This window comes from Ips typographus, linkage group LG1 (genome assembly GCF_016097725.1).
Source record: "Ips typographus isolate SLU linkage group LG1, UJ_Ityp_2.0, whole genome shotgun sequence".
Lineage (NCBI taxonomy): Eukaryota > Metazoa > Arthropoda > Insecta > Coleoptera > Curculionidae > Ips > Ips typographus.
Window position 1 is genome coordinate 29006919 of NC_138422.1, and position 27773 is coordinate 29034691.

General features: G+C 33.8%; 1 protein-coding gene across 3 annotated transcripts; it reads left to right on the forward strand.

The window, feature by feature from the left end:
* On the forward strand, window positions 1–27487 carry js (jiangshi). Of its 3 annotated transcripts, none has more exons than XM_081993312.1 (10): window positions 1–267; window positions 16896–16964; window positions 17017–17150; window positions 21332–21441; window positions 21507–21806; window positions 22117–22245; window positions 22307–22420; window positions 22828–22962; window positions 23016–23141; window positions 26690–27487. In XM_081993312.1, the coding sequence occupies exons 1-10, from the start codon at window positions 163–165 to the stop codon at window positions 27160–27162; spliced, it is 1695 nt and encodes a 564-aa protein (XP_081849438.1). In that variant the 5' UTR covers window positions 1–162; the 3' UTR covers window positions 27163–27487. The 3 variants fall into 3 exon arrangements, with proteins under 3 accessions (XP_081849438.1, XP_081849448.1, XP_081849452.1); XM_081993326.1 differs by lacking the exon at window positions 1–267 and adding an exon at window positions 13133–13256; XM_081993322.1 differs by lacking the exon at window positions 22307–22420 and having other exon boundaries at window positions 10–267.
* The last annotated feature ends 286 nt before the right edge of the window (window positions 27488–27773 follow it).

Consider the following 27773-nt stretch of genomic DNA (forward strand, 5'->3'; position numbering starts at 1 on the left):
TTGGGGGGCCCACCTACGTAGCCCGTGGCCGACCTTCTGCAGACGCGTTTAAGAAGGCGCCGTCAGCCTCCCCACGCGCCCGATTTGACCCGCAGTGGCATCTTCTGGGGGGCAGAGAGCGCCAGTTCGCGCCATCCTATAGCGAAAATCGTACACGTTCTAATGGTTCGGAAAACGAAAATGGTTCGGTTTTTGCCTGTGTCCATTTGGGGATGGTTAATTCCGATAATGATAATTGTGATGGAAAAACCAGTTGTGGCTCAACAGGTACGTAAATTAGAAATTATATTTAAAAATATAGCTTCATTACATTTAAACCTGAAAAGTCATCAAATAGTTATTTAATGTGAAAGGGTCAAGTGCAATTTTTTGGTACCAAAAATGTTTTTTTGTATCCAGTATGGAAAAATTAACTTAACGTAGGTTTTTTTAATGTATTTTCGGGAAGTTTTGTCTAAGAACAGTTGCTCTCACTATATGAACTTTTTTAGAGGATTTAATACCTTTTGTTTAGTAAATTTTTATTAAATATCTGGGAAATGGAGTAAATTCCATACTTTTTGAAAATCAAAATTTGTGTTGACAGCGACAATACTTAGAGACAAACTGATCAGAACAGAAACTGTCCAGTCTAAGCAGCAGAATCAAAAAATAGCATCAGTCACTAAAGTGGTCGAATCAAAATCCGTTATTGTCACTGATTTTATGTAAATGCTGCAACGCTGGAATCTCAAAAGTATTTCAAAATTTGAAACATATGAGGTGCGTAAAATCTGACTGCGGATTTGGGATCAGCGACCCCAAATTAGTTGAAAATGAGTGGTCACTCAAGGGGTCCAAGTTAAAAAATAACAAAAGTACAGTTTGTGCGACGTTGCCAAGCGAGAAACCTAACTTTTTTGCTATTTAAGCTAGAGGGTTCGTCTCAACGTTACTTTATGCTAAAATTGCCTGGAAAACACGCTAGTGCAGTCGGTTTGACGATTTCTCCAAAACTGACATAGTTAACCACGTTTTTGCAAAAAACTCGAGCTGTGTGAGAGGTGCGTGAAATCTGACTGCGGATTTGGATTCAGCGACCCTAAATTAGTCGAAAACGAGTGGTCACTCAAGGGGTCCAAGTTAAAAAATAACAAAAGTACAGTTTGCGCAACGTTGCCAAGTGATAAAATCTAATATTTTTGCTATTTAAGTTAGAGTGTGTGTCTCAACGTCATTTTATGCTAAAATTGCCTGGAAAACACGCTAGTGCAGTCGGTTTGACGATATCTCCAAAACCTACAGAGTTAACCACGTTTTTGCAAAAAACTCGAGCTGTGTGAGAGGTGCGTGAAATCTGACTGCGGATTTGGGATCAGCGACCCCAAATTAGTCAAAAACGAGTGGTCACTCAAGGGGTCCAAGTCAAAAAATAACAAAATTACAGTTTGTGCGACGTTGCCAAGCGAGAAACCTAACTTTTTTGCTATTTAAGCTAGAGGGTTCGTCTCAACGTCATTTTATGCTAAAATTGCCTGGAAAACACGCTAGTGCAGTCGGTTTGACGATATCTCCAAAACTGACATAGTTAACCACGTTTTTGCAAAAAACTCGAGCTGTGTGAGAGGTGCGTGAAATCTGACTGCGGATTTGGGATCAGCGACCCCAAATTAGTCGAAAACGAGTGGTCACTCAAGGGGTCCAAGTCAAAAAATAACAAAATTACAGTTTGTGCGACGTTGCCAAGCGAGAAACCTAACTTTTTTGCTATTTAAGCTAGAGGGTTCGTTTCAACGTCATTTTATGCTAAAATTGCCTGGAAAACACGCTAGTGCAGTCGGTTTGACGATATCTCCAAAACCTATAGAGTTAACCAGTTTTTTGTAAAAAACTCGAGCTGTGTGAGAGGTAAGTAAAATCTGACTGCGGATTTGGGATCAGCGACCCCAAATTAGTCGAAAACGAGTGGTCACTCAAGGGGTCCAAGTTAAAAAATAACAAAAGTACAGTTTGTGCGACGTTGCCAAGCGAGAAACCTAACTTTTTTGCTATTTAAGCTAGAGCGTGCGTCTCAACGTCATTTTATGCTAAAATTGCCTGGAAAACACGCTAGTGCAGTCGGTTTGAGGATATCTCCAAAACTGACATAGTTAACCACGTTTTTGCAAAAAACTCGAGCTGTGTGAGAAGTGCGTGAAATCTGACTGCGGATTTGGATTCAGCGACCCCAAATTAGTCGAAAACGAGTGGTCACTCAAGGGGTCCAAGTCAAAAAATAACAAAATTACAGTTTGTGCGACGTTGCCAAGCGAGAAACCTAACTTTTTTGCTATTTAAGCTAGAGGGTTCGTCTCAACGTCATTTTATGCTAAAATTGCCTGGAAAACACGCTAGTGCAGTCGGTTTGACGATATCTCCAAAACCTACAGAGTTAACCACGTTTTTGCAAAAAACTCGAGCTGTGTGAGAGGTGCGTGAAATCTGACTGCGGATTTGGATTCAGCGACCCCAAATTAGTCGAAAACGAGTGGTCACTCGGGGGGTCCAAGTTAAAAAAATAACAAAGTTACTGTTTATGCGACGTTGCCAAGCGAGAAACCTAACTTTTTTACTATTTAAGCTATAGGGTTCGTCTCAACGTCATTTTATGCTAAAATTGCCTGGAAAACACGCTAGTGCAGTCGGTTTGACGATATCTCCAAAACCTACAGAGTTAACCACGTTTTTGCAAAAAACTCGAGCTGTGTGAGAGGTGCGTGAAATCTGACTGCGGATTTGGGATCAGCGACCCCAAATTAGTCGAAAACGAGTGGTCACTCGGGGGGTCCAAGTTAAAAAAATAACAAAGTTACAGTTTGTGCGACGTTGCCAAGCGAGAAACCTAACTTTTTTGCTATTTAAGCTAGAGCGTGCGTCTCAACGTCATTTTATGCTAAAATTGCCTGGAAAACACGCTAGTGCAGTCGGTTTGACGATATCTTCAAAACCTACATAGTTAACCACGTTTTGGGATCAGCGACCCCAAATTCTGTATTCTAAAAAAAAAAATGTATTCTACAGAGTCAGCCACCCAGACTGTTTACTAAAAGTTCATAAAATATCAAAATTATTTTAACTTTTTTTTGATAAAAAGTGAAATAAGTCGTTTAAATGGAACATCACTTTTTTTAAAGTTTTATCTTGTTTCCTGTTTAAATTTAGACCAAATTTGTATTGTTACTTATTTGAAAAATTGATACTTTTTGAAATAATTACAAATAAATGAATTTCGTATTTTTACTCATATTTTTAATTCATATTTTAACCAAATTTTTGACCACCAAAAAAACATAAAAATAACGTTTTTTGTAACCACTCTTAGGAAAAGACCCAAGGATAAACCCTTGCCTTATATGTGTATGTTTTGGGAACTGAAAATGTCAAACTTTACATAAAATAATGAATATTAAATTGGTTAAATTATTATTATATTACCTATTGAGTAAATTTTACAATTTCGAGGCTAACTATACAATAAAGTAGTAAAACGCAAGGTATCTTGGAGAAGGAATATACTTCTTAAATAAAGTCCTTGAAAAAAATTATACTTCTTATTTGACATCATAAGTTTATAATAAAACAGAATATTTAAGCGATACTAATGTAAATACAAGTTTATAATTTACACAACAAAACACACTAACTTTTTTTTTGTTTTTGAATATTGGCAGTACACAAAACAGCAAATTTGATGGATAAAAATAGAGTCTTTCTTATACGGTGACATGAAATTATTCGAAAGTAAATTTAATGTAAAATTTTATTTTATATCGGTAATATTGGTTTTTCAATGATTCTCTTAGAATAGGTCAATTTGCTCTGTAATCGGTTTCAATATCAATCAAAAATAGCGAACTGTAGAGTTACTTATACTGTGAACCACCCTGTACTGTAGCTTGTTTCAACGTGTATGAAAACTTCTTGTTAAGGAGAAATTACAAATTTAAAATACTGTTTTAATCTCTCTATACTTATTGTTGTATGTATGGACTTAAAAGTTGTAATTTGTTAGTTTGCAAAAGTTTTATTCATTCAGCGGCTCCAGCTGTTTAAAACTATTTTTATATTTGCGCTATTTTTCAAGTATTTATATGATTGATATGTATTCGGAAAAATACTTGATAGTCGCGACAAAAACTGAAAGCGTACGATGGTACTTTTCAAAAGGTCAGGGTGCGCAAATCTCCTCGTGAACGACCCACGTAAACGCCGTTTCACTTTACCAACTCTGTTACAGTGGAATGGTATAAATTTATATGTTAATAAAACGCCCATAACTCGGATATTGGTACGATGTTGCCTTCTACAGAAAGACCGAATATATTCTCAAGAATTAGCTAAATAATATACTATACATTGCAAAATGTTGTTATTAGGATAAAATCCAGTGATTTTCTATAAAACTGTGTACTTAACATAAGTTGGTCCATGGTGGATCCTAGACCAGTAGGTTTCAATTTGATATCATTAGCCGTTTTTGAGATATCTGCCAAAAACTCTTTTAGGTTGTTTTGTCCCTTCTAATCGACAGTTTGGTGTATGTGATAAAATTTAATTTTAAACCCTTCATTTAGGTTTGACATTAATCAATTCCTTCACTTCAACACAGAACAAGGAAATTTCAATAAACACCCAACAATACGATTAATATAGGAACACCTTCGAGTAATCGAACGGCATACCTACCTAAGATTAATGATTCAAGAAAAGGTGGCGAGAATACCACCATTGCAAAGCTATGAAGACTGGTAATTATTACATATCACCAATAACAACGAGGATGATAATAAAGGACGATTGATACAAAAATATTTTCAATTTTAATGATGATCCCGACTATTTGTCTAGGCGAGTCATTGTTTCGAGTATATTACTAATACTTGATGTCGGAACAGCAATAAATCATTAGTTTTGTTTATTGTTTGTGTTTAGTACCACAAGTTAATTTAAAATTTTTAAATAGTGATTTTTAAAACAATAATCATATCATGTAAGGTTTTCACATGATTTTTTTTTGTAGTTCATTTTCCCATTCCCCCCCAAAGGCCTCATTACTTTAGTACAAAAAAAAATATAATCTAAAACACAATATAGACGTTTTTTTTTTAAAAATGTGTTTTTTCCAGAGTTGTGGAAAGCTTTGTATTTTATACCATTTTCGTGATTTTTTTACTAAAACTTAAATCATGTATTTAATTTCATATATAGTCGGATTTTTACCCTTTGAGAATGACGTCAAGCAGGTGAAAAAACACGCATGTCTGGAATTAGATCACAAATTTTAACCTACAAATGCTTTGAAAAATGAGTGATCATGAGAGTTTCAGTTGACATCTGGAAACTATTTCTTTTCGTACTCGAAAAAAAGCAGCACATTTAGAATTAGCATATGGGGGCTTCTCATTGTAGGGCAGCATTTTTATACCATTGATATTCGCTTAAACCAAAGTGACAGTAAATGTCAACGTTTTCAATTTGACAGGACGACAAAATTAACAACGTGCCTTTTTTGCTAAAATTGTTTATTTCACATGTTTGATATGCGAGAAACAAAGATGTAAAAAAAGGACGTCATTCTCAAAAGGTAAAAATCCAACTATACCTATTAATTATTTCCTTACTACACCATTTACACATGTAGTCTAGAAAATATCACTTGGATTTTAAAAATATAAGTTGGATTTCAGAATCTATAACTTGTATTTCATTATCGTAAATTTGGTTTTAGAAAACGTAAGTTGTATTTCAGATTCGTCACTTGTATTTCAGAAAAGGTCACTTGTATTTTAAAACGCGTTATTTCAATTTCAGATTTTTTTGTGTTTCTATGTGGTTATTAGTTAATTTTTTTTTTTTAATATCACTTTAAGCAAAAAATCCCGCCCATCGGGAGTATTAATTTATATAAAATATACAGGGTGTCCCATAACTATATGACAATCTCTCGGGGGCCTACAAGGGAGGTCAAAATAATACGATTTGTTCATTTTTTTTAAAGTCACTCCTAAGGGAAATATCGAGCCCCAAAGAACTACCTTCCAATTAACGTTTTTGGCCGTAACTTTTGAAACACTTTGTATATTGTAATCATTATTGGGTTTAATGTTTTATCGAAAGGGACCTTCTATTTGACATGAAAACCCGGTATCTCGTCTTCGAAAGGCCGGAACTAACTGGACCTAAGACACAATTTGCTTAAACTTTGACAGCTGTCATTATTTTCAGCTGCAAACGCCATTAATGGATACTCTTAACATTTTTATCGAAAAATTGTACTCTTCTTTTATTTCGATAAAATAAACGGTTTTCGAGATAAATCGATTTTTCATTGAACTGCTTAAACCACAATGTACTTTTTTTTACTTATTTACTTTTTTTGCTCCACTCTAATTTTCCAAATTACAAATGTCTAAAATTCAACTGCTCTTTTCTATACTACAAGTGACTAATCTGAAATACAAATTGCAATTTCGAAAATCAAAGTTATTATTCTAAAATTGAAAGTACCTTTTCTGAAATACAAGTGATATTTTTCAAATCTATCTTATGGTTTCTAAAATTCAATTGACGCTTTCTAAACTACATGTGTAAATGGTGTAGATATTTTCTAGCAATGATGGCACATTTTAAATCACCCTGTATTACACGACATTATTGATGTAATAATTGGTATCTATTACCCAACAGAATTATTAAGATAGTTCCGTTAGTAAAAGCACTGAACGAGATAATTTGATCGCAAATAAGAATGAAACTCGTTCAAAAAAAAAAGAAAATACTTTTTTTAGGTTGTGGTCACATAATATGATCACATGACCACAACAGCTCAGATGAGTGGCTGCGGTCGCTGACGAGAATTGAAAAAACTCCCGGACTATGTCAATTATAATTCAGACAAGCTTTCTAGATTAGACATACTGATATAATTAATGCTGAATCCATTAATCGGAACAGAACAGCACAAAGAAAGTCGCTTAGCAAATTACTTAATCAGTTTGAATTGTTTGGGTTGCTTTTGCTTCAGATATTAGCATTCTATTGTTTAAATAACGTGTGCGTTATGTGTTAACTTTATTGATTGCTCTTGTGCAATTTATTCTAAGAGTAACAGTAAGTTACATTTTCCCTAACCTAACCTAACCTAACCTAAAATATCTCACTTTTTTTAGAACCACTTGTTTGTAAACTTTTAATTACAAATTTACTTTATGTTTAAGTAATATTTTGTTTAAAGTAACGATAGTTAGTAGGGGCAATAAGAAAAAACCAAGAAGACCAAATAAGAGTTCACTTTAAGTAAGTAAGTTAAGTAAGTATTTATTTAGCATCAATGCTACAAAAGATACATGTTATAAAAAGGTCACTTAACTATAAGAATAAACTAAAAGTTTTGAGTCTTATGAAGGGGAACACTAATGTCTAAAACTAAACAAGCAATGTAAAAATAAAATAAAACACACACTCACAAATTAAAACTAAATAAAATGAACAAATCCTACAACCTATCTATAATAAATTTTTTTAAAAGCCTCCTGAACTGTGTCAAATTATCGCAGGTTTTAATAATCACAGGTAGTTTAATTAAATTCTATTAAGCCTTTATACAGCACAGAGTTGAGCAACTGATTCGTGTTACATCTGTTTGTCAGTATAAAATCTGTACGATTTCTTGTACCATAATTGTGTACATCTTCAAAAACTGTTAACTTATCGCAGATATAATCAGGTAAAAAACGTTTCTTTAATTTAAAAATAAACAAATAGACTTCACAGGAGTATAATCATTACATTTTAAAATCAGTCTCATTGCTCTGTTTTGGATTGATTTATCTTGTATTGGGGTAAATTGAACAGCAATGTTGAGCAGAATTGCAAATATGGAACCGCAATGGAATTATACAACATTAATTTTGTACTCATTGACAAATTTTTCCCAATCCTTGTTAAGAATCCAACTTCTTTTGCGAATTTTCTCATTATATAATCGACATGAGAATGGAAATTTAAGTTGGCATCCAAAATTACACCCAGATATTTAATATCTTTTTCATAAAGAATATTTTCCCCGTTTACAGTTATCTTTACATTGTGAATGTCTTCCTGGTTTATTTTCGATTTTTTTGCTAAATACACAGAATTTTGACTTATTTGTATTTAAGCTTAGTTTATTATTACAGAGCCAGTTAAATAGTTCATTAAGTTCATTGTTTATAATAATTGACATTTCGCGGAGATTTTTTCCTATTATATAAATCATGGTGTCGTCTGCAAATAAAACTATCTTACATCTTTTAAGCGCGTAGACCATATCATTAATATATAACAAAAATAGTAATATTTGATGTAAACTTTAGTAGTAAAAATTAAGTTGTAGTCATGAAAAACTACTTTATCTGCAATTTTTTACTACAAATTCACACATTTCAACCTTGAAAATGGACTTAGACACCAAAAAGTAACTCTAAACCAATGAAAAGTGACATCAAAAGCTTAAATATTCCATTTGAAGTAAGTTTTCATAGATTGAAAATACATTTCAATATTTTAGTCTTGAAAATAGTCTTAAATACAGGATATTGACATTAAATTGATAAAAATTGACTTGAAGACTAACTTTTCAGGTTTGTTTACTTTGCTTTTCATTTTCTTAGAACTCTGGACTATTTTTAGGGCTTTAAAACTGCTTTCAGCTAGGAAAATCGAGTTTTAGGGTTATCTTCACCAAGTTTTTGACATAGGAGACTTAAAAAACTATTTTTACATTTTCCATAGGTTTAAACATGCCATTTCACGCTTTGTTAGTATCAAATTGACTTCTAGACGTTTCACTTTGCTTTAAGACTGAAAAATCGAATTTTAAACAATTTTTTCTAGTAAAAGTTAAGTTTCAGACTCTTCATTGATGAAAGTAAACAATTTTGGCATTAAATGCTACGATATTAGTCTTAAACACTAATTTTTAGAATTAAATTAGTCCAAAAATTCGGACTGTTACCAGTGTTTAATTGAATAAAAAAATAAAGCCCAAAAATCCTGATTTTTAAACCTCACAGATGACCAGATTTGAATCGTTTTGAACCATTTTAAAGTAAAAAATACAATAACCCAATTAGACATTTTTGTCAATTTTGAATAATATCCAGTGAGTGTAGAAAATAAAGATTATTCCTTATATCGACGCATTTAAACAAATTTGAAGGTCTGTATCTTCCTTAGGAAGTGTTTCTTCAGGAAATTGACATAATGCATGTCAACTTATTTTTTGATTGGCTATCCATTGGTGGATTATTGACATTTAAAACTGGACCACCCTGTATTTACTGTATACCTCAACCATAATTTGTAATCAAAAAAACAGTGTAGGTGGGAAAACCCCGAATCATCTTGTATCACGTTTTGTCAAATCCGGCTCCACATACAAATTCGCGTGCATCATACCAAGCTGAAGCAAAAGTGTTTACTTAATCCTTTCACCAGGTTATGATCTTCATTATGTACCTATTATATTATAGTCGGTAATTTTCCACGCACATAACATGACCTGATTACATTCCCCTCTAACCCTAAAAAGGATTACGTGCGGATTTGGTCATCATCTGTCATTCTGCAGCTGTTGAAGCAACATCAAAATATAATTAAATCGTAACAAAGCTGACCTTACGACTGATTCGGAACAATATGGAAATTATTTTAAGGTCATTATAGTGTAAACAAATGTGGACATATGTTTATTGTTGCTATACTTATTTTGGATTTAGTTTAAATTTTGTTAAACCGATTAAGACTAGGTAGTTACGCATTTACTATTATGGTAGCCTTTTGTTGTTCACGTTTGCAACGTGTGAATTTTAGGAAAAATTATTGTCCGATTACGAAATATTAGTATTGTTTACTAAAGATTTTTTAGATTTCATCTTGCGTAACTATTTTCTTTACCAATTTGCTATAAAAATAAAGTCCGTTAAAACGATCCTTAGTATGCAAATTTTGGTGCTTGTCACTATATGTTTTACAGTTAAATTTAAGCAATTTATAAGCAAATTTCAATGAAATCGAAAGTGTAAACCTTAATATGAATTTTAACAGTTCTTCCTACAACACGGGTGTTAACCGTTAAAAAAAATACTTTCACAGTTAAAATGTGATTTCAACAGATATATTTGGATACCTAATAAAGTCAGAAGAGGCAAACATAATTTTGAAATTCATTACTAAAACGTTTATTTAAACTTTTCTTCACTACTAACATGATAAACTGATACCATTATTGACCAATTGGTAACTTGAGAAATTAGTTTTCTCCACCTTAATGATTATTGCTGACCTAGGTCAAAAATAGAGCCTAATCTCTAGTTCTAGTCTGACAATGTCTGTTAAGACATATGAAATATACTTGAAAGAGACAGATAAATTAGGTTGTTGTTATCCTAAAAGGACCATCAAAAATATGGTTAATAGTGAAAAAAACGCTATATTATCCACGGTTTCACTCAATAAAAGCTTCTGTTTAAACCTTGATTCTTCTTCTTCTTCAGGTGCCGTCTCCGTTTCGAAGGTTGGCAATCATCAGGGCGATTCTTATTTTTGAGACCGCAGCTCTAAATAGTTCGTTGTTATTGCATCCAAACCTTTCTCTAAGGTTCTTCAGCCATGAATTACGTCTTCTCCCCACAGATCTCTTTCTTTCGATTTTTCCTTGCATAATAAGTTGCAATATTCGATACTTTTCCCCCCTCATGACACGTCCCATATATTGCAATTTTCTGGCCTTAATTGTCGTAGTAACTTCTCTCTCCTTATTCATACGTCTCATCACTTCCACGTTGGTTATTCTGTCCACCCATGAAATCCTCAGTATTCTTCGGTATACCCACATCTCAAACGCTTCCAGTCTCCTCATTTCGGTTACCTTCAGCGTCCAGGCTTCCATCCCATAATACAGTACGGACAGCACATAGCATCTCATTAGTCGTATTTTCAGTTCCAGGTTTAGATCCCGACAGCAGGAAAGCCTTTTCATTTTTATAAATGTGCTTCTGGCCTGTTCGATTCTGATTCGTATTTCTTGTGAGCTGTCGTTGTTTTCATTAATGGTCGTGCCTAGGTATTTGTATTCTCTTACTCTCTCAACAGGTTGATTGTTTACGTATGTCCTACGAATGTCCTGAGTTGTTTTTGTCATCAACATATATTTTAGTTTAGTTTATGTTCAGTGATAGTCCATATTCTTCGCTTACCGTGACCATTCTATTAATTAGCGTCTGCAGATCTTCGTATGTTCCAGCCAGAATAACTGTATCGTCAGCATACCTCAGATTATTTATTGTCATGCCGTTGATCTTAATGCCTATGTTCTGATCATCAAGTGCCCCATTTATTATGTCCTCCGAGTACAGATTCAAGAGGATTGGTGATAGTATACACCCTTGACGAACACCTCTCTGTATTTCTATTTCTTCTGATGTCATGTCTTCTATTCGTACTACTGCTTTTTGACCATAGTATAAGTTTGATATTATTCTTATGTCTCTGAGATCTATTCTTCTCTTTATTAATGTTTCTATGAGCAAGTCATGCCTTACTTTATCGAAAGCTTTATTGTAGTCCATAAAGCATGTCTTGATTTATATCTAGGCATCTTTGTGACAGGACATTGAGTGAAACTGGCGCTTCCCTTGTTCCTAGGCCTTTACGGAATCCAAATTGTGTATCGCCGATGTCTATGTCTATTTTCCTGAATATTCTACCATGGACTACCTTCAGCAGGACTTTCAATATGTGAGCCATCAAGCTAATGGTACGGTAGTCAGAGCACTGCTTGGCATTTTTCTTTTTTGGAAGAGTTATAAAAGTTGATAGCAACCAGTCATTGGGTATTATTCCTGTTCTATATATGGTATTGATTAATTCTACCAAAATATGAATCCGGTCTTCCTCCATCAGCTTAAGAATCTCCAGCTGCAGCTTTTCCGTTCTTCAGCATCTCCAGTGCATATGTCACTTCATCCTTAATTATGTCCGGGCCTAAATCCCCTTCTATATTATCAAGATTGGTTTGTCGTCTTTCATCTTCGAATAGTTGTGTAATGTAGTCTTTCCATATTTCTAGTTTTTGTACTGTTTCTGTGACTATTTTTCCGTTGTTGTTGTATAATATATTGAGTTGCTTTTGTTTATTGGTGCCGGCGAGTTCTTTGATCTTTTTGTGTATGTTGAAGCTATCATGTTTGGCTTGTAATTTCTCAATTTCTTCGCATTTTTGTTTATAGTAGTCTTCTTTTGCTTTCCTGATTTTTGAGCGGAGTATTCGTTGTGTTTCTTTATATCGTTGTTCATTTTTTCCTTTATAGCTTCTCCTCTTATCCATGAGATCAAGGATTTCGCCAGTTATCCATTCTTTCCTTCCTGCAGGCTTCTCTTTCTTTAACATGTCTATTGAGGGTTCCAATACGGCTGATTTAATTCCGCACCATTTTTCATTTATGTTTCTGCAGTTCCGGTATTCTTCCTTATTTTCGAGTGTTTCCAGATTTTTGTTTATTCTTGTTTGTAGCTCATTCCGTATTTCCTGGTTCTTTAAGTGTTCTATATTTAACCGGGTTTCTTTCTTCTGGTAAACCTTGGTTAATAATATACTATTTTTTTATTTCACTTAATAATAATTACAGTAAATTATCTTATTCCATGCTTAATAATTTTACAACATTTAAGACTCTTAAGAGTGAGAAAAGTGTTTTTCTGTGGAATATTAATAAAAAAATAAGCGAAATTCATTTAGACACTCTGTATATGAGGGAAAACAATGAATGACTCTTACTGGTAAATAATGGAGCAATAAAAGTTGAAGAAGAATCAGGTCAACTAAAACAAACAAACGCTCGCCTAATTTAAATAACGCGGGGCGTAAGTTATTTTCGCACAGTTGTACAAAAGACCTCATTACGACACGGTTATTACGTCACGTTCCGGCTTTTGTTTTCGTATCATCTTAAAGTGACGACCGCCAGAACAATGACGACATTTATGTACTGTTGTTTGCATAAAAAAGTGATATAATAACGCGATTTGTCGGTCAATGAAATTTCAATCCGTAGATGGAATCGCAATTACGTTAGTCAGTAAAATCTTGCCGATCGATTGTGAATCAATAAGTTTCGTGTGTGTGTTTTTTTTTTTGAATTTCAGTGGCTTGTGTGATTTTTTTACTTCACAGGGGGTCTTAGCCCTGGTTGCAAAAGGTTATCGTGTCAATCAAATATTATTTTTCTAATTTTGGCATATAAAGTGACACTTTTCAAAACTGATTAGAGTGACAAAACGTTTTACTTTTCGTAACTAGTTACGAAAAGTATCACTTTATGTAACTAGTTATGAAAAGTTCATTTCATCACTCCCTGTTTTTATGCATTTCCGTAGAAACATATGGGCGACATCCATCATAACATGTCGTTGTCACAGTTTATACAAGGTGCTATGAAAGTGAATATTTTTGTTAAATCACTTTAAAAAATGGTTTTCACAGCTTTTTGGTCAAAATTAGAAAAAATTATGTATGCAACACGTTTCGAAAATGTCTTATTGTGTAACTCATTGTCAATAATTACGACAAATATTCATTCGTTACACAAAATTGATCTTTTCGTAACTGGTTACATAAATAGCTATTATTGGATAGTTCAAAGTACATTTTTCGCTAAATTATAAAGTAATATACAACTCTTAATCAAGAGAAATAATTATCACTTTTTGTTTCTGTACTTAATATTTCAAAATTCCAGTAAAGATGATTCAATCATAATTAATTACAAACTAATCGAACGGATTTGTTCATGTTGTCCGGTAAATACGTTTTGATGGTTCACACATTCATTTATTATTCTTAAAAGATTTAGGAATGACAAATCATTCCTGTTAGTTAAATTATTCGTAAATGACACACTAAGTGATGTTACTTACATACGTAGATTGCGATTTGAATGTTGATAAGTACAGGGTGTTTCTGTTTCTCGAAAACTATACCTAGTATGGCTAGAAGAAATTTTTTTTATTAGGAAATTTGGCCAAAGGAAAATGCTGGAAATAATCTTTCTAAATCCACAGCTAGGGGGCGTTTCGATACCACTAAAATGAAAAATGTCCAAAAACTCCAAATGGAACACGATAGAGATAATCTGATTGCTTATGGAATAATTAATAAGAAGCTATACCATTGCATTTGATTTTTTCAAGAAGTGCAATTTTTGTAAAAACGCCCTCTATCGAAAAGACTAAATGAAACATTGTTTTGAACCCTCTACAAGACATGAAATGCCGCAAAAACGAAGTTTCTACGATTAGCCGTTTTCGAGATATTTCATTTTTTCCAAAGCAAACTTTGGACTACTCCCACCACTTTATTTGAAGAGATAGAAAAAAAAGTTAAATAGGAAAATTCTTCGTAGAGAATAGGGGATTACTTTTATAAGATTTTTACATTGTTTGAGTTTTTGGACATTTTTCATTTTAGTGGTATCGAAACGCCCCCTAGCGGTAGATTTAGAAAGCTGAAAATTATTTCCAGCATTTTCTCTTGGTCACATTTACTAATAAAAACTATCTTTCGTAGCCATACTATGTAGAAACAGCCACGTGCACGGCTTATTGGGACACCCTGTACAGTTTGAATGTGATTTACGGGTATGAAACCTGTGAAAAACTCAGGTAATTTTCATTTTAGTTGGGGGTAACTAATATAGTGAATATAATTTATTTTTTGGATTCTAGACATATTTTTGATGACCACTTTTTTGATTTAAAAAAAAAAAACATTAAAAAATTTTATAATAATTTCCAAAAACCGAAATGTTGCAACACGCATAAAATATCATTAATGATCTAGTGGTTTCATAAAATAAATCAAAAAAGTGACACATTATTTGAGAGTGTGTCACATGCTCATCGGTTTGAAAATGGCAGTGATGTCACGTGGATAAGTGTCAAATAATTTTACAAAGAATTCTTGAGTTTTTATGTTCAAGGCATCCTTCATTGTAAAAAATTTTATTATTTTTACTGAATTGCATTACTAAACTATAACATAATACAGGGTGTCTCTGAAATAGCGACATGACATTCTAAGCAGAAAAAAAAAAACAAAGAAATTAAACAAATTACTTGAATAGTATGTGCCCTCTACGATCAATGTAAAAATCGTTGATACCTAATTTCACAATTTTAAATGGTTTGGTATAAAAACTACGAATAAAAATTGATTTTTAAATTTTTGCTTTGCCGCCCTGTAGCTCTGTAATTATCAACCTTTGGATTAAGGCAAATATGGCTAAATCGCTCTATTTTGACCCCAGCTAACTGCAGCAGAGCGTTGTAAAGATCTTTCAGGGACACCCTGTATACAGGGTGATTCCAAAGTTGGTGCTTTCCTTTCACCTGCGAATAGGGCTTCAAAAAATAAGGTTTTTTTTCCTTTGACGCTTTTTCGAAATATGAACAATAACGAAGATATAGGGTGTGAAAGTTTTACTGAAAAAATAATAATTTAATGATTTTGGCCAAACCACATGAAGTAATTAAACAAATTTTTGTAGGTGTCAAAAGCTACGTGGAAAGGAAATTTTCCAAGAAACAACAATTTTCTTGCGTTTACCAGTGGCGTGCGTATAATTTTTTTAAAACATTAAAAAAAATTATTACCCTACTGGTTTTTTTCAAAATAAAATTTATTATTGAATTCCTTGTTCAATTCTAAAAATAAAACCCCTTTTATTATTTTTTGCTACGACGCACCATTTCCCAGTAAAAAAATAAAAACCGTCTTAATGCGTGCCTAAAATTAAATGCTGTTTTAATTTAAAATGTCAAACTATTAAAAATTAGTTCAAATGCGGCTGAAACCTTTTGTTTTTGTTTATGTCTGTTGATAAGGAATAACCTGTAGTTAGTTAAAATTAAATTTAAGTTATTTTTTATTTTGTTTTTTTTCAGTAAAACTTTGACACCCTGTATCTTCGTTATTGTTCATATTTCGAAAAACCGTCAAAGGAAAAAAGAAAACTTATTTTTTGAAGCCCTATTCGTAAGTGAAAGGAAAGCCCCAACTTTGGAATCACCCTGTATATAACACATCAGAAAAAACAGCCCAATTCCAAGTTGTACAAATTTAAAAAGTTTTGGTTTTGTTTGGACTCCTCCGGAAACATTCAACTTTTCAATTTTTAAAGCTGCACTTTATTGAATTCCAAATTGCGTATTTTTGCCCTTATTAAACCTTCTTTGTATTTCTTCAAATAACCGAAATTTTCAACAATTATATACTGAAGTTGTACGAAAAATAGTTTTCGAATGACAACCGTGGCTAATTGGGATAAGTAAGTGTGCCACAAATTTTAACAAATTTTAGTTTGAAAACTGATTTCAAACTTGATTACTAATTGGTTCTACTTAATTAGGTTCCTTAATTTTTCTAAAAAGTAGTAAAAAACCATCATTTACGGCTAAAAACTTTGCACACAGGGTGTTTCAGAAAAAACTGACTTTGAAGCAAACCAAGTTCTGGACACTTGGTGCATGTTATTTTAGTATACTTGGAGGATGACTTTTTAACTAAAATTTTAAAAACAAACACTATAGACGTGTTAAAAACTGCGTACTAAAGATGATAACAATTCTCGATGTGGCGTAATCTGCTAACAAAAAAAAAAGTAAACTTCCTGTCACATTAATTACACTTAACGCACCTACCGGTTATTGGAATCTTGGTCAACCTTGATATTTAAGACAAAATTAGATAATTTTACACGCAAACGATGCCGATGATGATGATTACGGTATTATTAGGTTGCGATTCAGGGATTTATTTTGTTTTTGTCTGATTATTTTAGGCGAAATCCACGTTTTCCTGCGACGGACGCACCTCCGGCTATTATGCGGACGTATCCACCGGATGTCAGGTAAGTTGTTACTGTTTTGTAATAATTTTTTTTCTAAAATTCAACCCTGTAGGTGTATCACATGTGTGACGGTTTGGGTAGACAGTTCAGCTACCGATGTCCGAGCAAAACGCTGTTCCAACAGCGAATGCTGATTTGCGATCATTGGTATATGGTCAATTGCAGCAAGGCCGAAGAGGATTATAGGTAAAAGCAAGAATTATTTCTTTCTCTCGTCGATAATTATGTTACGATCAAGTTTAAAGTGCAGTCTACTTTTTTGCCTTATAACTGGTTACGTTTGCCATTAGAAAACGTTAAAGTTCAAAGCAGTTTAGCGTTATTTGATGGATTACTTTGTTTTGGTCTTTGAAAAGAACAGAGTTTTGTGAAACTTAATAGATGCCTTCTCTAATGAGGTGATGTATGTTTATAATAACAAAATACTTATTTTGGTCTACACCATTTCCAAATGTAGTTCAGAAAAGGGCAAGCATAATTCAGAATACTATAACTGTAACTATGTAAGAAAGAACATTCAAAGGCAATTCCATAAAATACATTATCTGTGGATAAAATGACCAAAGCTGAAACTCCAAAGCACTAATAAATTAATATACTTTATAATACAATGTTATGAAAAAAATAACACAATTTAGGTTAAAAATTAAACTGAATTACACTTTACAATTTCTGAATCTCAGTTGCCTATTCTGAATTACAATTAACTATTCTAAATTATTCTTGACTCTACAGTTAGAAATGGTGTAGATTCACTAAATTGAGGAGTCTCCACGTGTTTAGAAAAGTTTGACAGTTTTGACGTTAATGACAGTAAGTTATCCTGGACACATCTCCTAAGATAATACTGTTAAAATAACTATCATGAAGCTGTAAAATAAATCCTGTTTTGGACGCTCCAAGACAAACCAAAATTTGACTTTTATAGCGTTATATCTTATATTAAACAAAACACAGGGTGGTTCAGTAAAAAGCGTATGCTAGTGTCATTAAATAAACTTTGACAGTTTTAAGGTCTATGACATTGTCACGTGATACTAAGACACACTAATTACCAAGACAATTGTGAAAATAACTCCCATAACGCTGTAAAACACATCCTGTATCTGACGCTGCAAGACATTTATAGTCAACTTTGATTTGTACCGCTCCTATGTCTTATTGAGCAAACTTTGCCACTTTTGATGTCTATGACACTTGCCACGTGATACTAAAACACCACTTTCCAAGACAGTCACGTGACAACTGTCAGAATAACTGCCAAAAAGCTATAAAACGCATCTCATCTTTGAGCCTGCAAGAAATTTGCAGTAAATTTAGATTTTTACAGCTTTACGTATTATTGAGCAAACTTAACAGTTTTGACGTAAATGATAGTTGTCACGTGATACTAGACACCCTATTTATTAAGACAACTGTCAAAATTACTACCATAAAGCTGTAAAAATGCTCTGTATTTAACGCGGCATGACAACTGTAGTAAACTTTTACTTTTACAGCTTTGTGTCTTATTGAGTAAACTATAACAGTTTTGACGTTTGTGACAATTATCATGTGATATTAGACACACCTAATAAATGGTGACTTTGACAGTTTAGATGATAGTGACAGTTGTCACGTGAGACTAGACACACCATTTACTAAGACAACTGTCAACTAAAAAACACATCCTTTTTGACGGTGCAACACAACTGTAGTATTTAATTCTGGTTTTTACAATTCCCGTGTCTTATTGAGCAAATTTTGCCACTTTTAATGTCTATGACACTTGCCACGTGATACTAAAACACCACTTTCTAAGACAGTCACGTGACAACTGTCAGAATAACTGCCAAAAAGCTAGAAAACACATCTCATCTTTGAGCCTGCAAGAAATTTGCAGTAAATTTAGATTTTTACAGCTTTACGTATTATTGAGCAAACTTAACAGTTTTGACGTTAATGATAGTAGTCACGTGATACTAGACACCCTATTTATTAAGACAACTGTCAAAATTACTACCATAAAGCTGTAAAAATGCTCTGTATTTAACGCGGCATGACAACTGTAGTAAACTTTGACTTTTACAGCTTTGTGTCTTATTGAGCAAACTTTAACAGTTTTGACGTTTGTGACAATTATCATGTGATATTAGACACACCTAATAAATGGTGACTTTGACAGTTTAGATGATATTGACAGTTGTCACGTGAGACTAGACACACCATTTACTAAGACAACTGTCAACTACCATGATGCTGTAAAAAACACATCCTTTTTGACGGTGCAACACAACTGTAGTATTTAATTCTGGTTTTTACAATTCCCATGTCTTATTGAGCAAATTTTGCCACTTTTGATGTCTATGACACTTGCCACGTGATACTAAAACACCACTTTCTAAGACAGTCACGTGACAACTGTCAGAATAACTGCCAAAAAGCTAGAAAACACATCTTATCTTTGAGCCTGCAAGAAAATTGCAGTAAATTTAGATTTTTACAGATTTATGTATTATTGAGCAAACTTAACAGTTTTGACGTTAATGACAGTTGTCACGTGATACTAGACACCCTATTTAGTAAGACAACTGTCAAAATTACTACCATAAAGCTGTAAAAATGCTCTGTATTTAACGCGGCATGACAACTGTAGTAAACTTTGACTTTTACAGCTTTGTGTCTTATTGAGTAAACTATAACAGTTTTGACGTTTGTGACAATTGTCACGTGATATTAGACACACCATTTATTAAGACAACTGTCAACTACCATGATGCTGTAAAAAACACATTCTTTTTGACGGTGCAACACAACTGTAGTATTTAATTCTGATTTTTACAATTCCCATGTCTTATTGAGCAAACTTTGACATTTGTTAGGTTTATGAAAACTGTCCTGGGACACTAGACTCGCCATTCACTAAAACAACTGTCAAAATAACTCCCATAAAGCTGTAAAACACACCCTATATCTGACGCTGCAAGACATTATAGTCAACTTTGATTTGTATCGCTTCTATGTCTTATTGAGCAAACTTTACCACTTTTGATGTATATGACACTTGCCACGTGATACGAAAACACCACTTACTAAGACAGTCACGTGACCAGTGTCAGAATAACTGCCAAAAAGCTATAAAACACATCTTATCTTTGAGCCTGCAAGAAATTTGCAGTAAATTTAGATTTTTACAGCTTTACGTATTATTGAGCAAACTTAACAGTTTTGACGTTAATGATAGTAGTCACGTGATACTAGACTATTTATTAAGACAACTGTCAAAATTACTACCATAAAGCTGTAAAAATGCTCTGTATTTAACGCGGCATCACAACTGTAGTAAACTTTGACTTTTACAGCTTTGTGTCTTATTGAGCAAACTTTAACAGTTTTGACGTTTGTGACAATTATCATGATATTAGACACACCTAATAAATGGTGACTTTGACAGTTTAGATGATATTGACAGTTGTCACGTGAGACTAGACACACCATTTACTAAGACAACTGTCAACTAAAAAACACATCCTTTTTGACGGTGCAACACAACTGTAGTATTTAATTCTGGTTTTTACAATTCCCGTGTCTTATTGAGCAAATTTTGCCACTTTTAATGTCTATGACACTTGCCACGTGATACTAAAATACCACTTACTAAGACAGTCACGTGACCACTGTCAGAATAACTGCCAAAAAGCTATAAAACACATCTTATCTTTGAGCCTGCAAGAAAATTGCAGTGAATTTAGATTTTTACAGATTTATGTATTATTGAGCAAACTTAACAGTTTTGACGTTAATGACAGTAGTCACGTGATACTAGACACCCTATTTATTAAGACAACTGTCAAAATTACAATTCCCATGTCTTATTGAGCAAACTTTGACATTGTCCTGTGACACTAGACTCGCCATTCACTAAGACTTGTCAAAATAGCTACCATAAAGCTGTAAAACACATTTTTTTTGACGCTGCAGTGTAATTAACTCTGATTATTACAGTTCTCATGACGATGATGAGTTTTGACGTCAAAAATAAAGTCAAAAGTTATAAGCACAACTGTCAATAGTTTGTGATTGGTCACAAAAAGCAGCAAGCTGAAAGCTGCTTTTTTGACCAATCACAAACTACCCACTGTCTACTCCCATGTCTTGGCTGAGCCACTTTTGATAATTTTGATAATGGAACACCATTTTCTTGAACAGTCACGTGCTAATTGTTAAAATGTTTACAATGAACCTATAAAACTCAATATCTTGTCTTTAACATTGATTCATTTAACATTTCCCATGTATTGGTTAAGCAAAAGTTTTATTAAAATTTTATAAATACAGGGTGATCCATGTAAAAGAAAAATTAAAAAAACTCTAAAACTAAATTTCAGTGCCAACTTGCTGATCGGTCAGCAGGGCCGGCCATTCGTCGAAGACTTGCAGTATCACAGAACCCCCAGGCCAGATCTGGCAGATCCCCGAGTTAGCAGCAACATCGTAGGTAAGGCAACGTCATCGCTCAAATTTGATTCACTTTCCACTAAAGTTAATGTTTTTTTATCGAAGAACCTGAAGGCGTTTCTACCGAATATATTGCACCCAGTCACTGGTCGACTGAAGCGACACCTAGCAAACGGCAGAACACCGCCCCTGCTTTAGTTCAACAATCCTACTATCGAACCGACTACAACAGCAGAGGGAAGTTTCTGGCCAGTGGCGTTCCTGATGGAAAGAAATTGGATTCACAATCTGTCAACCAGGTGAATTTGTTCAGTGGTGATTTAAAGCCTAAAGCGCCCCCTGGATTGAAAGCAACGCCTGATTCGGAAGTGGATGGAACGGTGAACTTTCCTTCAAAATTTCGAGGTAATTTGCTTTTTGTATCAAAAAAAGAAAACCAAATTTTTCATTGTTTCCTAGAATTATAGTTGTTCTATTATAATTGAATCACGAGGACAATACTAGTGATGTTAGGATGGTTTTCCTTGATTATATTTAATTTCAAATTTAAGACCAAAAATAAAGATCCGAAAAGAAATCGTATTGAAAATTGTATTTTTTAAAAGACTAAACCACTTTCAGTTCTTCTCATGCAATGAATGGAGAATATGTATTTTCGTTAATATTTGGTTTAGTTTTAACACAATATTAATGGTGTTTTTTTAATTCTGTTTAGCTACCACACCAGTTTATCCTAAACACGTGGACGTAGACCCCTCCAGACTATCAGAATTTGATATTTCTATTGATGATGGATTTCATCCGGAAGAGCAAACACCCGTTAATTTTCCATCAAAGTTTAAAGGTAATTTAAATTGATTGTCAATTTACACTTGCATTTTTTTAATGAAATAGTAAACGTATAGCGACCACCCCCATTTATCCCGAACGAGTCGAATTTGATGTGTCAAAGTTGTCAGATTTTGACGCACCTTTAGGCGCTGAAGAGGTTTTGATCAATTTTGCTTCGAATTTTAAAGGTTGGTTTTCACGCTTGCACATCAACATCATTGTGTGGTTCAAGTGCATGAAAAACCTTATTTATGATTAATGTTTTTTGCTCTTCTCCATCCATTAAACTAATATGATTAAATTTGCACTTACACAAAAGGTGATACTTATAATTTGACTTTTAAGGATCAATTGTACAGGTTCGGTTTAACTTAATCCAGAATGTAAACATTAAAAATACCATTGACATCTTACAGTTAAACTTCAAAGTATTTAAAGGTCAAAAATCGAAAATTATTGACATTCCTACAAAACTTTGTATGATTTATGTAAAATTGCTACTTCAAGTTTCCTGATCCATTTTGGAAACACCTTGAATAATATATTTTTTTTTTAACAAAACCTCTGCTACTAACTGACATTTACAACATTTTAGCTACCACACCAGTATATCCGAAGACCGTAGACGTGGACCTAAAAAAATTCTCGGGCGTGGAAGAGTTGCCTCCGGTGACGTCCCAGGACTCCCAGGACGATTCTCCAATAGTGCACTTTGCGTCAAACTTTAAAGGTTATTAGTACAGTTTCTTAATTAACAGATTGTTAACGTTACTTCCTTTACAGCCACCACTCCTGTGTATCCTAAGGAAGTTTCGGTGGACTTGTCGAAATTCAAAGAACCGCTCGAAATTCCTAAGGTTTATAATGATGACGATGACACTGTGGTGAATTTTGTTTCCAGCTTTCGAGGTTAGTATACAGATACAGACAGAACTCAAAATTATGAATAACATGTTAATTCTCTAATTCGTGTAAATAATAAGTGTAGATAAAATCGTGGTAATGGTAATGGTAGGTCTGGATGGTGACAGATGTACTGCGACCTGATTAGATCTATTGTACCCCATCTTCTTCTGCTATCTCAAGGTTTCCTTGTTCATAGCAACCCTTCAAGATTTAGTTCCTTTAGGAATTTCAGGATCTTGAGTATTTCTTCCACAGCCAGCTGGGGTAATCCCAGTGTGTTTAATCTTCTGTGGCGTACAGCATAACACTTCAGCAAGATGTGGTGGGGTGTTTCTGGTTCTTCTCCGCAGAGGTACTGTCCTCTTCTAGGCCTAGCTTCCTTAGGTGTTCTCTGAGTCGACAGTTAGAAACCCCGTTATTGCCTTGAGAGTAATTTTGCTGAGGTTAATCAGTGTCTTCGATCTTGCTCGGTTAAAATTGCCGACGAGATCTTTGGCCTGTTTGTGTGTCCTGGAAGTCTTTGCCAGTGCGATGCTCTCAGTTCTTCTTCAGCTTCAGGGTTCTGGCCCGATCAGTGGCACTGATGCTCCTTTTCGTGCCAGAGTATCTGCTTGTTCGTTATTCTCTATTCCGACGTGCCCCGGAACCCAGAGGACCCCTACCTTGCTGTTCCTTCCTAGAGCTTTCCTAGACACTCCAGAACCATCATCGAGTTGATGTTAGATGAGCTCAATGCTTTGATGGCTGCTTGTCTATCGGAAAGGATCGCAATTTTCTTGTTCCGGTATTTCCTGTCGAGGTTAAATTGAATACACCTTTCTATGGCGTGAATTTTCGCTTGAAAAATGCTAGGGAACTGGCTCATGGGTTCGGAGGTTTTGGTGCGAAGCCCTTAGACTGCTGCTCCAGTCCCCTCGGGAATTTTAGATCCGTCCGTATACCATATTATGGTATTTTTTCCCCGATTTCGTCGGTTGGGAGATCGGAGATAAATGATATAGTATACACAGGAAGGATAGGATAAAATACACAGGAAGGTTTTCTATTTAAAATTCCATTTTTCACAGATTTTAAAATGTGCTTTTGATCACTCGGTATACAGGGTGGTCCAGTTTTAAATGTCAATAATTCACCAATCCATAGCCAATTAAAAAATAAGTTGACATTCATTATGTCATTTTCCTGAAAAGTGCTTCCTAAGGAAAATACAGCCCTTCAAATTTCTGTTTAAAAAATCGTTTTTTTTGTCATAACTGTCAAACCGTTGGAGCAATATTGATCAAATTTGGAACAAGCACTTTATTACACGTTATTACGGTCAAAGACCCAAAACTAACCCAACCCAACTTAAAAATTGTCTTGGAAACGGAAAATTCACTTAAGAAGTTTAAAAAATATTATTGTAGCCAGTTTTCATAGTTTTCAGACAAACTGAAAGACTTTAGTTTTGAAAATTGACTTTTCATGCAAATCGAAAGATTTTAATACTGAAAATTGACTTGTAGACATAAAAACTACTTTTTCAAGAATTTGTTACTACAAATTCATACATTTAAACTTTAAAAATTAACTTGAACCCCAAAATGTGACTGAACTAATGAAAAGTGACATCAGAAGCTTAAAATTTGCATTTGAAGTAAGTTTTCATAATTTGAAGACAAATTTCAATATTTTAATCTTGAAAATAGTCTTAGATGCAGGACATTAACATTCATGAAAATTGTCTTGAAAACGAACTTTTCGTGCTTTTTACTTTGCTGTTCATTTTCTTCGAATTCTGGACTATTTTTAGTGCTTCAAAACTGCTTTCAGCTTGGAAAATCGAGTTTCAAGACTATCTTCACCAAGTTATTGACATAGCAAACTTAAAAAACAATTTTTACATTCTTCATAGACTTAAAATAGCATTCCAAGCTTTGTCACTATTAAATCGACTTTTAGACACCTCAGTGCTAAAAATTCGGGTATTTCTTAATAAACTAGAATCGTTTTTAGTGTTTTAAGGCTGTTTTCAGTGCCTCAAATCGAGTTTCAAGACTATCTTTACAAAGTTTTTGACTTATCAGGCCTAAAAGCCAGTGTGCCCACTGACCATAGTCTTGAAAATGTTATTACAACCTTCTTCACTATTAAATTGACTACTACACTCATAGGTGCAATAAATTGTAGAACCTCTAAGAAATTCAGACTGTTTTTAGTGCTTTTTAAGACTGAAAAATCGAGTTTAAGACTATTTCCAAAAGTCAAGTTTCTTCAGTAATAAAAGTAAAAAAATGTTGGTACCAAATACTATAATAATAGTCTTGAGAACTAATTTTTAGAAATAAAATAGTCCGAAAATTTAATTTACCTCTTGACTTGTTGAAAGTTGAAGAAAATTGAGTTGTACACCAATTAAAGTCTTGAAAATATACTTTTGGACTCTCTTTAGTCCTAGTAAAGTCAGTTCTAGCATTAAAAGTCAATTTTTATATTATTTTTAGTAGTAAAAAATGAGTTTCATGCGCAATACAATCTTTGTCTTGATTTCCGGACTTTTTTTAGTTCTTGCATACCAGTTTCAGACACTCAACCAGGATGACAGTCTGAGAAAGCGAATCATAAGACCATTCCTAGTAGTAAAAAAGTTTTTAGACTATTCAGTACAAATTTGGACTTTCACAAGTCTTGGATGTTCAGTTTTAAACTATAAAACGATTTTTTAAATTGAAATTTGGAGGACTGTATCTTCCTTAGGAAACGTTTTTCAGAAAAATGACATAATGCAAATCAACTTATTTTTTGATTAGCTATCAAATGGTGAATTATTGACACTTAAAACTGGACCACCCTGTATAGTTTGTTATTTTTTGTAACAAACCTTACTTAACGCAATGAAACATAGAAAACAAAAAAACTGCTTTCTGGTATACAATAAATTAATATTATTTTTTGGACTGTAAACGTCATATTTGACATTAAAGATCTACAGATTAAACACATTATAGATACGTCACTGAATCTAGAATAATAGAGAATTAGTAGTTCTTAGTAGGAGTACTTTTTTTGCTTTAGTTTAAAATATCATTTTCTTCTCCACCGAAAAAAAAATTACTTAAAACCATCAGAAGTACACTGTAAAGCGCCATCTAACCGTCGCAGTAAAAATGTGTCCAAATTCGGATTTCGTATCTCAAAAAACCCCTGAGTACCAGATTTAAAAGTAATACATTACAAAATCTACAAAAAAAAATTGATTTTCATTTTTTAAATTTACCACCCTGAATCTCAAAAACGGAGCAATTTCGGACTAAGGTAAGTTGCTTTAAATTGGCTTATTTTGATGTCAGGAATATATGTCATAGGATTTTGTACAGACCTTTAGAAACTTTAACATGCCATGGCAGAATTGCTGTAAAACCAATTCCATGTGAAATTTAAAAAAAATAATAAAATACAGTATAAAGAAAAAAAGATACTTTCCACCTTGAAATTTTTTCCCGCTTCTTACATTTTTTCATGAACCTCAGTATAAAAGACATTTTGAAGCTTAAGTTGAATTCTTCCTACAGCTACAACACCGGTTTACCCGCAAAGCGTGGAAGCCACGTCGCCAATTCCAGAGGAATTTGGTCTGTTGCCACCCAAATCCGACAACAATGCCACCCAACCAAACAACAATGTGGTGGTCAACTTTGCGTCGAACTTTAAAGCCACCACGCCCGATTACCCGAAAAGTGTGGAAGCGACCAGCCCCGATCCTAGTAACGTGGGTTTGGCAGCGCCCCAAGTGGCCGCCCAGCCCAGCGTGGACATCGAACCGCCCAGTTTCGAAGACACTTTCAAGCGACGCATCGATGACGAACCCTCGGTGATTGGTCACACGTTCAACAATCAGCAACTGAACGAATTCATGGTTACGATTAAACCGGAACAACTGAAAGATTTGAAACAGTTGTGGAAGATTCCAGAATACGATTTTCCATTGGAAACGGTTGTTAGGCCTGGATACGAGAGTGAGGTTAGTTCGTTCTCCAAATCGTGAACAGTTTAATAGAAAAAGTTTAGCAAAAGAACAAAGTTGAGTGAACGAACCGGATTGGGCGGTATGACGTTATCTCACTGGTTTTGCTTATTTTGTACAGCCCAATCCGCCTAATTTATTGATTTAGCTTGTTTTGTATATGAGTCTTATTTTTTACTGTTTGTAAATACTACGTAACTTATGTACATTATTTGTAAATGTAATAATAAACAGTGTTGTACATACGTAATAAAATATGGATGGGACAAACCCTCATTTTAAGTTAAGTATGTTTTTGACTGTGACAATACTGAACTAATTAAGTAAAATGATAGTTTTTGGGAAATGTAGTTTTGGTGTCATAAAAACGTCAAAACCAAATAACCACGAAGAGTTAGGAGGAATAACAATGAAAGTCCATGACCAACATTAAGAGTAAAATTTCTTCTTCTTCTTATTCATATTTAAGTTTTGCAGGTTCCTCTGGATCAGTTCCTGGGAGGTGGACTGCCAACTGTCCTTTCATCTCTTAGGTGATCTTCCAGGTGCTCTTTTTCCTTCAAGTGAGATGCGTGGCAGTCTTCCCTCTTCCATTCTTCTCACATGAACGTACTATCTTGAAAATAAGAATT

Bases quoted from the DNA above. Each gene is read 5' to 3' on its own strand.
- js (XM_081993312.1), top strand. From the start codon at position 163: ATGGTTCGGAAAACGAAAATGGTTCGGTTTTTGCCTGTGTCCATTTGG. The intron at 268-16,895 runs GTACGTAAATTA...TGATTATTTTAG, and splicing joins AACCAGTTGTGGCTCAACAG to GCGAAATCCACGTTTTCCTG. The intron at 17,151-21,331 runs GTAAAAGCAAGA...ACTAAATTTCAG, and splicing joins AAGGCCGAAGAGGATTATAG to TGCCAACTTGCTGATCGGTC.